General features: G+C 49.3%; 1 protein-coding gene across 2 annotated transcripts in view; it reads right to left on the reverse strand.

Annotated features, from left to right (window-relative positions):
• Nucleotides 1-3,797, reverse strand: part of AMPH (amphiphysin) — a 150,449-nt gene extending 146,652 nt beyond the window's left edge. For both annotated transcript variants that reach the window (XM_008150270.3, XM_008150261.3), the window contains exon 1: nt 3,729-3,797. In XM_008150270.3, the coding sequence (XP_008148492.2) occupies nt 3,729-3,797 (69 nt within the window). The remainder of the gene's footprint in view (nt 1-3,728) is intronic.
• Nucleotides 3,798-12,938: the final 9,141 nt, after the last annotated feature.

Raw genomic sequence — 12,938 nt, forward strand, 5'->3', positions numbered from 1 at the left:
CCCCCCCTAATCCATGGGGGATATATTCCAAGACACCCAGTGGAGGCCTGAAATCTAGGACAGTACTGAACCCTATATATACTATGTTTTTTTCTATACACACCTATCAATGATAAATTTTAATTTACAAATTAGGCACAGTAAGAGATTAACAACAAAAACTAATACTAAAACAATTATAACAATACTAGAATCCTGATGCATGAAGATTCATGCAAGAATGGGCCTTCCTTTCCCTGGCTGCCAACACTGCCTTTGCTCTGCTGGAACCACCTTTCCGCTGTGGCCCGGAGCCGCCTTTCCGCCTTCCCATGCTGCCCAGAGGCCCAGAGAGGCTGGGGTGGTGCGGGACGCCCCCCGGCTGCTTGGCGCCCGCGTATACAAATTAACCTGCCATCTTTGTTGGGTTAATTTGCATACTCACTCCTGACTGGCTGGTGGGCGTGAAGGTATGGTCAATTAGCATGTTACTCTTTCATTAGGTAGATACTGTAATGAAAGTCATGTGAATGTGATCTCTCTCAAAATATTTTATGTACTACTAGAGGCCCGGTGCACAGATTCGTGCATGGGTGGGGTCCCTCAGTCTAGCCTGTGCCCTCTCACAATAGGGGACCCTTCGGGTGATGTCGGACTGCCAGGTTTCAGCCTGATCCCCGCCTGCGGCCAAAGTGGCAGGCAGCTGGGGAGGAGCCGGGGGCCGGGCGCAGCTCCACTGCTGCTCATCCTGACCGGTTGACCGGTCTTACAGTCGTTCATCGTAACAGTCACTTAGGCTTTTATATATATATATATATATATACTCACCCTTTCTCTTCTTGTGATGATGTAAGATGATGCAGTGCCCACAAGATGAGATGAAGTGAGGTGAATGATGTTGGCATTGTGACATAGTGTTAGGGCTACTACTGACTTTCGGACAATAGAGGTTACTTGAACACAAGCACTGTGATACCATGTACACAGCTAGAGACACCAGACAAAGGGATGATTCACATCACAAGCAAGACAGAGCAGGAAGATAAGATTTTATCACGATACCCACAATAACGTCTGAGATAAAACTTATGGATTATTTCTGGAATTTTCCATTTTTAATTATTTTCAGAGTGTGGTTGACCATGGGCAACTGAAAACATACAAAGCAAAACTGAGAGTAAGGGGGAACTACTGTAGTATAAGTCTACATTTTAGTTGTATAAATATACACATGGGAAAAGATCTACTAGGGTGCACATCAAATGATAGTGAAATCCCTGGGTGGTAGAATTATGAATGGCCTAATTTGTTGCAGGGTTGTGTTGGGGTTTTTTTTAGCCTATATGTATATTTCATTCTGTCTCCAGTGAACTTTTATGGATTTTCAATAGAAAAAAAATATTTATTTCAAATTCATAAAAAGCCTCTCAGAGTAGTTGCACTTGTGCATTTGAAGCTAAAATCATGCAAGCTGTTAGGGAGAGCACAGATAATGAGAAAGCCAAGGGCGTGGACTCTCTTTTTAGAAACTTTGGTTGTAAAAACAAGGAGAAAGGGTTTTGAGAACACACGTGGCATACAGTTATTACGATGGAGTGTCTGTGCGCTGGAGAAGAGGAGGAGACAAAGATGCAGAAAGAAGGAACCGCTGGGGTGATGTCTCGTGAAGCCCGCACCATCCTGTGCTTTCCATGCTCCAGTAGCTTCCTTTGGGCTGGGCTGCCTTCCCTGGCTTCCCACACGCCCCTTCCCTTATGTGGAACAGGGGAAGGGCACAGAACTTACCCAAAGGCAGAGCCTATATTCCCAGCCTCTCGGGGTCTTCACCCCCGAACGAGGTGCCACGGGCACTTTTCATCAGCAACTTCTGCCAATGAAGAAAACCGCACGCTGGCAGCCCTGAGCAAGGCTCCCTACCCCCCCCGTCCCAGAGAAGAGTGAGCGCCAGCCACAACGGCAATCATGATACACAGGTGACCTTCCTAACGAAAAAGCGAGTTTTCAACAATTCATAAGGGCTCTGTAGGACCCATGACGTTTTCTTTTCATTTATTTTTGGCACATTCACAGCTGGTGACCTAGAATAAGAAATAACATGTGCAAAGCAGGCTGTATCACTAAATTCCTTCACAGATGGAAAGTGGATTCAATGAAAAGCTTCAGACCAAAGATTCCAGTTAAGTACTCGGAGGGACGGGGAGAATACCCACAAGTGGGTAAAATGCAGTATGAAAAGAATGATGACAAAACCTGGCTCGGATCGCAGTCGATCCTGGCTACTTTGGGGACAAGTAACCAAGGGACTAGAAGGTGACAGGCACCTGGCACCTTGCTAATTCAACGGCTGAAGGAGCAGCGGGAGAGGACCCCGGCTAGTGCCGGATGAGCTTGGCTAGGTATTAAAAGCAATGCAATCCTCTTACTGCACTGAGAGTGTGCCTGTGCGGAGGGAGGGGCTACAGCCAGCCACCCGGTCTCAGCCTACAGACAGGCAAAGGGACCAGCGCCCCATTCCGCTCAGCTTCTAGGTCAGCAGGAAGTGGGGGGCAGCCCAGCCTCTCGCAGAACAAGGCAGTAAATCCGACTTTTCAGTAAAACAGGAGAAGTGCTAGACACCCAGTATCCCGGGGATGGAGCATCCTGCCACGTGAAAGAGAGAACCCGGTGGGACTGACAGACACCGTGAAGTTCACGCGCGGGTGTTCATTTCCAAGTACAGCGCTCCAGCTGCCATGCGAGCGTCCTTTGCTCGGGACACAAACGGGGACCTCAGTGCCCGCAAGGCCTTCATTGTAAGGAGTGTCCGGGCAGCCAGGCCAGCCCTGTGCCTGGTCCCATCAGTACCTCTCCCACGGCTCAGGGCTGTGCGGAATGAGCCCGGGACCCATTTGTGCACAGCCCTGGGTGGGAAAGACAAATCACCGTGGCCACGCGCCTGGGGGTCTTGTGAAGCAACAGGGAACCAACCCGTGCAATACGGATTTTTTTTTTTTAATGCAATAAAACGTCCTTCTTTGCACAAAAATGTGCAGAGAAGAACTGTTAGGCTCGGGTCATATTTACTTTTGACCTTCCGGAGAAGGTCACTGGCGTCAAAGGGGGCACCCCCCTAGGAGGAGAGCAAAAAAGACGGGGAGGAGGGGGAGTGTGTATGCAGGTATGTATTGAACTCCAGGATTCACTCCACGGCGCTGCATGAAAGCCGCTGGGTTTTCGCGATCCGTCCTATTGATCAAAACAGATTTGGGGGTATCTTCTGCGCTAACCTGTTCGTTTCTGCCGCGCTCAGTGGCCAGTAAATCCCCCCAGAGAAAGGACGGCTGCCGCAATCTCCCGCCTGAACCTGCGGGCGAGCGGGGAGCGGGCTCCCGGGGGCAGATGCGCTCAGCCCGGGGGTGGCGGGCGACCTCCGCACCTGCTCTGCTCGTGCGGGCGCCGCCTGGAGAGCGGGCAGAGCTGCCAGCCGCGCGGGGGGGCGTGGGAACTGGAGGCTCGGCAGACCCCGCGCCCCCGGGGACCGGGTCGTGCTCCCCTGGCGTACCGCCCCCCGCCCGCTCCCCGCCCGCTCCCAGCCCGCAGCGCCCGGAGCCGCCCGGCGGCGCCTCGCTGCAGTCCCCGCGGCGCAGGGCAGGGCGTCCCCGCGACCCCGGCCGGCCCGGCCCCGCCGCCGCCCGGCCTCCTCCGCTCCCCGGGCCACCGAGGCCCTCGCCGCCGCGTCCCCGCCACCTGCACCGCCGCCTGATCCTGACCTTTTCCTGCGCGCGGTTGATTCGCTTCTGGACGTTCTTGGCGAAAATGCCCGTCTTGATGTCGGCCATGGCTGCGGGTCCAGCGAGGCTGCGAGCAGCTGAGCGGGCGCGGGGCGGCTGCGGCGGCGAGGAGGAGGAGGAGGAGGAGGGGGAGGCGGAGGAGGAGGGGTGAGGAGCAGCGCGAGAGGAGGAGGAGCGGGAGAGGAGGCGCGGGAGCGGCGGCGGGAGCTCCCGAAGCGATAAGGGAGCGGCGCGGCGGCGGGGAACCGGCTTAAAGCGACAGAGCCCAGGCGGGATGCGCTGGGACTGGAGGCCGCACCAGGCAGGGTGGGGAGAAAGAGAGGAAGGGGTCAGAAGTCAAAATGACCAGATAGTGCCCACAGTGATGGAGGAAGGGGCCAGGAAGAGAAAGGGGGCGAAGCCAGCAAGGGACCCAGAGCCTGGAGGCAGCTCAGGGATTCCTTAAAGGCGGAGTTTGTGTAGGGGGGGCGGTGGGAAGGGGTCCAATTCTCTCCAGGCCGGGGGAAAAAAAATAGGAAAGGGAAAGGCAGGGGGTGTGGGAGCCAGCAGGATTGGGGCTGCTCTGAAGTGCAGGGGGCTGGGCTGGTCTCCCAGGAGTGCCAGCTGGACCACTCTGGCCAGAGAGTGCACCCTCACCTTCCCTGCGTTCAAGAAGAAGGACCGGACCTCGCCTTCCAGGGAAGCGCACTGCTCAGGGAAGCTGCTGGGAAACCAGGTCCGTGCAGGGGTCGGAGCGGCAGTAGAGAGGCAGATAGAGGCAGGTAGAGGGGAGGACCAATGCTGGCACTCATTTAAACCTTAAGACAAGACTTGGGGCCTGGGTGGGCAGGTTCCATGCTGAGAAGGTGCTGTGCTTCGGTGATCTCTGTAACCCCTGCCCTGAGCAGAGACCCTGGCAGAGGCACTCACGCCCCAGCACGTGCTGCATGGAAGGGATGAGTCCTTTAGTGCCTCGCATCAGCATGGTCAACCTAGGCCTCCTAACCTGTTGCTTCTTGCAAACCGTCTAGAAACCTAAAAGAGGTGTACCATCCTCTGGTATATGCTTAGCAGAGGTAGGAATGATGGGGATAAACTTGCCCTCCACCAATTTACACCTCTTGAAGGCTCTGATAAATAGTCAAGCTAGTCATGCCCGCAGGTGTGGCTCAGTGGTTGACATCGACCTATGACCCAGGGGGGTCACAGTTCCATTCGTGGTCAGAGCACATGCCCAGATTGTGTTTCAGTCCCCAATGGGGGGTGTGCAGGAGGTAGCCGATCAATGATTCTCTCTCATCGTTGATGTTTCTATCTCTCCCTCTCACTTCCTCTCTGAAATCAATAAAAATATATATATTTTAAAAAAATAGTCAAGCCATTCATAGTCTGTTCTCTCTGAGAGTATAAGGAGAGCAAGGAGGGTTTCCTAGCAAACAGGTTAGGGTGCCTCAGGCCCCTGGGAGTCCATGTGAGCACCTGCACCTCTGGAATAGACTGTTCCATTGGTAGCCCCCTATGGACTGCCCCTTGGTAGTCACACCTAGTGTAGTCCCCCGCTCTGATTCTAGCATGGCACTGTGACCGGCTTGACCCATAAGACAGGTGGAATCACGCTGTGCCCGCTCCAGGCCTAAGCCCAAGAAGGCAAGCAGGATTTGCACTCTGAAGAGCCCCGCGCCTCCATATAGACATTCAGTTCAGCGTCCCTGCTGTAAAAGCCCCTGGGAGGGGCACTTGGGAAGGAAGAGGCCCTGAGGTTGCTTGGACAGAGAACATGGCCCACATGTCTCTGCATCCCAGCTGAGCCCGGCCTCCAGCCGACCCACTCGCTGAATGCAGCCATGCAAATCACCTTGAAGGAGACGAGCAGAAAACCTGCCCGGCTGATCCCAGCCGAGAGTGCAAAATGGTGAGCAAATAAAATGGTAGTTGTTTTAAGCCGCTAACTTTTGTGGTGGTTTGTTACTGAACTACCCAGTCTATGCACTTGGCTCTTATTTCCTTAGGATGACTATTCATTCCAGTCTGCCTGGGAACGAGGGGGTTTCCAGGACAGAGGACTTGCAGTGCTAAAGCCAGGAAAGGCCTAGGCAAACCTGGATGAGTTGGTCACCTGAGTGCCAACATTCCAAGGAAACTCAAGTCCTCTCTTGGTCAGCATTCGGTAGAAAAGACTGCTCAGAAGCCAGGAATTTCAGCCAGCTCTCCGAGGCAGGGGGCTTCAGAACCTCACCTCTGCCTTGGGATCCTGGCCATGAGGATACACACCTCAGAATGCTGGAATATACCAGAATGTTCTGCAACAAATTGGTTCATGGTCTCTCATACTATGAACCCCAGAGCCCACACTGCTCCTGTGCTGCGCCTGGCTACCGCTCCCCTGGCACACGTCACTGCCCTCGCTAACGAAGGGCTGAGTTCTAAGCAGTGGGTTTACTTTTCCTCGGCTTCCTTCAAGCCCGAGCCATCAGCTCCCACTGTTCCAGCCTTTGTGTCTCCTTGCAGTTATTCCTCCAAAGATTTTTGAAACACAGTACCTATCTTTGGAAACAAAAATCACAAATGGTTAACTTATCCCTCAGATGCCCATATCTAGTTCTGTAATGTGGGTGGAAAAGGGAAGCTTGTCATTTCTTGATAATTCTATTTGGAACACATGCTGTGCATATTAAAAACTTATTATGTGCAAACTGTAATCGACTCATTTCACTGCAACTGACAGGAAAGTCGGCATCCCTTTTCAGGTTGCCATGCGGCTCATTCTAGCCACTCTGGGATACTGACAAAGCACTTTTGGTGGTACTTAATAGGAGCGCCCCAAATATACATGCACGCATGAGACTAGCTCAAGAGCATCCATCCTTAGCTATTTCTTCTCATAATTCTGCAATACTGCTGGAGTAGGGTTGGGGGAGGGGACCCTGACTACAATGATTTTTAAACATTGTTATTCCGTACACTAAAGTCTTTTTTCATCCAAAGTCTTATGCAAGATCCAAATATGTTCATCAGATGGGCCCTCCCTGGTCGCGGAGAGTGTTGGGCGCCGAGTCCCACCCTCTATTCCCTGCAGCTGTCTCTAAGGAAGAGCCTCAGAGCTGCAGAAATCCCTGCACACAGCGGGAGTCCACAGGCCAGCTGACCTCAGCAACACCTTCCATCTCCAAAAGCGTGCAGGGCCCCGTGCTTTTGCGTGCCTTTCCTTCATCCCAACACCACTGGGCTCGCCCAGCAACAAGCCTGGATTGCTCGTTTCCCTTCCTCAGAGTTGCCATCCATTTTCCTCCACAGTCAAGGAAAAATGTGGCATGTGCCATTCCATGTAGATTTCACTATGAATAAAAGGTAACCCCCATTCTCTCCAACATCAAAACAAGCTGAGCTGTCAAATGATGTTTAACATTTATTCAGGTAAGGTTCACAGAAGGCATCACAATGCAACCCCAGATCTTCATCCAAAGCAGGACAGAATTCCTGAGATATTTTTAACTCCAAAATCACCTTCCTTCCTCCTGCATTGAACTTCAGATTGCTTGATGAGTGAAAAAAAAAAGTGAATTGTGACAGGTTTGGACAATGTGGAATAAGCCCAGAATTACTATAGCATCACGAGGCTCATTTCCCACATCTTAATGGCACAGAAGTTGATCACCTATCTTTGAATGTTGTAAGTCCAATTTAGGCCCTTAGGAAAGAAGATTTCTAGATCCCTTTATTAATGTATCTAGCTCTTTGCTAGCACTCAAAGGAGTTATCTATACACTATATATTCTGGTCAGCCGCAACTTCTTGGTTAAGTTCCTATGGCATACTTCTGGTCACAAAAACATCACCAAACTTTGAAACAGAGACCTAAAACACTTCTGATATTAAAAATTGAGGTAAATGTGAACTATACACATGTTTAAGGAAGTTACTAAAAACAAGCAAGATGATGACTCTCCAAGCCACTTATTCCAGTTCTGAGTGGCCAGAACCTACCCCAGCAGCTCAGGGTCCAAGGAGGAGCCCACTCTGAACAGGATGCCCTTCATCACAGGGCGCATCACCCACACCCACACCCACACTCACTCAGACGGGGACCATTTAGACCCTCCAGCTCACCTCAATGCACATCTCTTGGGTGTGGGAGGAACCAGAGTCCCTGGAGAAAACCCACGAAGCCCTGGGAGAATGTATAAACTCTACAGACAGTGACCTAGGCTGGGCATTAATTTTTTTTTTCTCATCAACATTAGGATGAAGCGATATTGAATAAAACAACACTATTCCAAGACCTGCTATATAGATAATTAAAGAACCATTTCATTTAAACATTTAGATTAACTTAATCAGAATTTTTGGCCCAAACAAATATGACTAGTCCTTATACTTTCTTAAGTTCTTTACTTAAAGATTCAGATGAAATTCCATTTTCTCTCACAAATGTTAAAATTGCAGTGAAAGGAGGATGCTCTGTAATATATATATACTGATTTTCTTATACATTTCAAGTGAAAACATTCAAGTGTAGATTCACAATCAACTCTTCAAATTATGCCAACTACTTGCATTTTAATTCCACATATATTTTTACTAAATTTAGCCTGCATGACTACTCTCTTCCTTTCTTAATTTAACTGAGTCTAAAAATAACAACATCTTGACTATATTAATAATGCATCATGAATGTATCCCAAAATACTAAATAGGAGGCAAAAGGTTTGTTTTAAATAAACAGAGCCATTGGTCACTAAGAAAAATAATGACACTATTAAATTGCCTCATAATTTTAACATATTCGGACACCATGTTTAATGCTTTTATACAAAATAGATGCAAAACTTCTATACTCCAAACACATTGCTTGAAAATCACTTAGTAGCTTACAAGCCAACTGAGAAGTCAGGGAGCAAAACATAATGGAAATTCCAATTAACCACAACTCTTTCTGAAGAAAGGGACACGTTTCTGCAAATAGTTTAAGCTGTTTTCTACCCACAAATAAGCTATAGAAGTTCCACATGCAATGTGGGAATCAGCACATTTGCCTGAGCCACCTACCGACAGCACCCTCTTAATTGCTTACACTGCTGGGCAATTTTATCAGGAAATGTTCCAGCTTGGACAAACCCCAACTTGGTAACAGTGATCTATTTCAAAACCTCTTAATAAATGCTTAATTTTATCAGATGTTGGCAGAGACCCAAGTTTGTCCATATTTATATTTTATATGAATATGCCAGGTAGCTATCTAGACATGCCTGCCTCTGCTGCTCCCCCCGCTCCTCTCTCCAAAGCTGCTCCCAGAGCTGCGGCCACCAGCATGGATGTATTACCGTGGACAACAATGTCCCTCCACTCAGAGCCTGCACTTTAGCTGACAAGGCCGGCCCAGGGTCCTGGTGTGATTCCATGTGCGGGAAGCCTGAACTAAACATTGTGTTCTCCCAAACATCTGCCTATTCCCTTGCATGAGCCTACTTCCCCTGCAAAGGCCACGTGACCTCCCAGAAATCCAGCCAGTTGGGCGTTTGATGGTGGGAATAGTGCCGATGACTATTCCTTTCCGTGTTACTGCTGTGGTTCGGTGTTATTGGACTGAAATAGGCTTTGTAAACTAGGTTCGGACACTCTATCATGGACTGAATTGGGTCCCTGAGATATTGTGATTTATAATGAGAAGTATTCTATTTGATCTTTGTCCTTGTCCCAGACACAGAGCTTCTAAAGCCCTGTGATTTCCCAAGTGATTAGAACAATAAAAGTGTCTTCTGCTATTCCCAAGAAAGCTCCTCTCAGCCACACCTGAGTTTATGATAAGGAGGTGACTTTTGGAAAGCCCCTAAGGATGGGGGTTGGTTGGTTGTCAGGGGAACCAACCACATGATTAGAGGGTTAGGGCTTTCAGCTCCCCACCCCCACCCCAGACCTCTGGGGAGAGGGGGAAAGCTGGAGATTGAGTTCAATCACCAATGGCCAATGAGTTCATCAAACATGCCTACATAACGAAGCCTCCATAAAACCGGGAAGTAGGAAAGTCAGAGAGCCTTCCGGTTGGTGAACATGTGGCTGTGTGGGGAGAGGAGCAGGAGCAGGCCTGGAGGGGGCCTGGGATCTCTGCACACTCCCTCCCCACCCCCCCCCATCACATCCTTTGCCCTATGCATCTCTCCTATCTGGCTGTTCCTGAGTTACATCATTTTATAATAAACCAGTTATTTCGAAAGTAACATGTTTTTCTGTGTTCTGTGAGCCATTGTAATAGATTAACTGAATCTAGGAGGGGGACATAGGAACCTTTGATTTACAGCCAGTTGGTCAGACGCACAGGTGACAACCTGGACTTGGGATCTGAAGCGGAGCTTGGAGGTGAGCCGTCTTGTGGCGCTGAGCCCTTAATCTGCTCAATCCAGGGAAAGTCAGGACTGAATAGAGCTGTAGAGCACCTAGCTGGTGTTGCAGAATCCTGCTGTTGCTTGGTGTGAGGAAACCCCCTACCTCCCACTTGGTGGCTAGAAGTATTGAAAGTAGAGAAGAAAAGAAACACACTGGAGATTTTTGGGTTTTTTTCCCTTTACAATCCCCACAATGTCTAGTTCAAGTCCTAACCCCCTGGTACCTATAGATATAACCTTATTCAGAAGTATGGTCTTTACAAATATAATTAAGATGTGAGTTAAAACAAGGTCGTAATGAGTAAGGTTGGCCCTTGATCCAATATGACTGGTGTCTTTATAAAAAAGAGAGAGAGAGAGAGAGAGAGAGAGAGAAAGAGAGATGGAGCCAGACCTACACACACAGAGGAAATGCCATGTGGAGACAGACGCAGAGGGAAGACAGAGATGGCCATATGATGGTGGAGGCGGAGATGGTAGTAGTGCGGCTGCACGCCAAGAAACGCCAAGGACTGCAGCACCCACAGAAGCTAGGGGATTGAGCATGGCCCTGCCGACTCCTTGAGTTCAGACTGCTAGCCTCCAGAGCTGAGAATGATGTCTGTTGTTTCAAACCACCCAGTGTGTGTTCCTGTGTTACAGCGGGCCTAGAAAACTCACACAGAACTCAACCTCCTTCCAAACAACGTGCATCTGAGAAAAATGGATCCCCTGATTTAATCGCTGACAAGCAGGTTTCCCACAGCAAGATTTTCATTAGTTGGAACAGCCTGTGTTCATCTGTTGCTTTCTTTTGAAACAATGTATTTTTGTAAGTGTATGATTTGTCTTTATTTTCCTTCTTAATTTGGTGGGGGGTAAAAAACAAAACAAAACAGGAGCTTTGGAGCAAACCTGTTGCCGGTTGGGTTCTCTGGAAGCAGAGGCTGAGTTTGGGGCACACGCTGACTGGAGATGGATGAACCTGTGAGAGGCGGGGTGAAGCAGGATTGGCAGAGGAAGAAGCCCAACTATCAGGCAGGCCTGACATCGCTTTGGCCAACCTGGTGGGGGCTCTATTGTGAGCACTGCCCAGAGAGTGTCTCCATCTGGTTGACGGCTAAGCCACTACACATCTGCCCACCAGTCGCAGGTAGTGGGTGTCCTAGGAGGGGTATGAGCTGGGGCCAGGCAGCTCCCTGCTGCTGAGCCCACCCTGCAGGCGGGGAGGAGGCGGCCAGGGCGGCGCTCTCTCAGAGGTGAGCAGTGAGTCCTTCTTGAAAGGGGACCTGGCAGCAGCCCGTCCCCTACTCTCTGTGGTTCAGATGTTGATCTCCCAGCACACGATAGGCATCTGTTCTTCAGTCCTCTCCAAAAGATCTTCTGTTTCTTCACCCTCCATGTCCTCATGCCTCCCACCTGCACACACCGAGATGTTCCTGAGGGTACCTTCATGGGAATTTGTTCATACTCCGCAGAGCCCAGACTGTTACATTTAAACATGTTCCATTGGCCCCTAGGTAATGAAAGTGTGGTCACTGGGGTTTTCAGGTTTCTTCACTGTATAGGTATTGTTTTTCCATTTGTAAAAGCAAAAAACTTGTAGGTAGATACTCTAAGCCCATGTAAATACTGTTTCTTGTCAGATTTTCATTCACCCAATTTGGTAAGCATGATTCTTGCCTCAATCTATTTTTACTAAGATTGTTTTTAAATAATGATTTCCTAATTCCGTCAGTGCTATTGTATTTGCTAATCAGTATTCTACTGTATGAAAGAGCTTTCACTTTCTTTCCTTATAGTAAATGGATTATCTATCGTCAATGTGGACTCATGGATTCTTGTTTTATTTACTCTATTATTTTTTCTATTTACTTTCATGATGCACAAATTATCCCAGATCTGGTCAAGAAATGCCCCTTCAAATTTTTTATATTGCCTCATCATTTTTTTTTTTTTTTTTGAGAAAGAGGGAAACATTAATGTGCTGGAGAAACATCAATGGTTGTACCGTAGGCACCCCAACTGGGGATCAACCCAAAACCTATGCACCCTGACTGGGAATCAAACCTGCAACCTTTTTGGTGTACGGAACAACACGGAAACAACTGAGCCACTGGGTCGGGCCCTTCACCCATTTTGAAATCAGGTTGTTAGTTTTTTAGCTATGGAGTGATAGGGGTTCCTTAGGCACTTTGGAAGTTAGCATCTTATCCGATAGATGGTTTTTAAATATTTTCTCCCATTCCCTGGGTTGCATTTTCAACCGATTGTGCTATTGCAACTGTACATCCACATGCAACAGCATGAATCTAGACACAAACCTTGTACCCTTTCCAAAAATTAACTCAAAATGGATCAGAGACCTAAATATAAAATACAATACTGTAAAAGTCCTGAAAGTTAAAACCCCAGCCTGAGAAGTCACTCTGAGCTCCTATGGCTGGAGAGGCTGTGCTGCCGTGTTTGGGTCCAGGGGAGGGGTCTGCGGGCTGCACCCAGTAGTGACTTTGAGGGACCCTTTACTTTCTTGAAGGGTGTTCTGCCGAGCCCCAGCCGTGACTAAACTGTTTGGCTTGGGGAAAAGGGAAAGGTCTCTCCCGCCTCAAGCCCACAGTCGGAACCCTTCCCCACCTGTACAGCTGCCCTTCCAGCCCCGTCCTGCTGGGTGACAGCCCGGGAGCAGGGCAGGTCTGGGATTTTAGGCTGGCACTGCAGAGTTTGGAGCCCGAGTGGAGCCTAGAATTTCTGCCCCCACTTTGCTGAGTCCAGCCGCATGGAGCGGTAAGGGTCCTGTGTGGGACTGATTTTCTACCCGCTCCAGCTTTGTTTGGTGGTGGGAGGGTGCCAG

This window comes from Eptesicus fuscus, chromosome 14 (assembly GCF_027574615.1).
Source record: "Eptesicus fuscus isolate TK198812 chromosome 14, DD_ASM_mEF_20220401, whole genome shotgun sequence".
Lineage (NCBI taxonomy): Eukaryota > Metazoa > Chordata > Mammalia > Chiroptera > Vespertilionidae > Eptesicus > Eptesicus fuscus.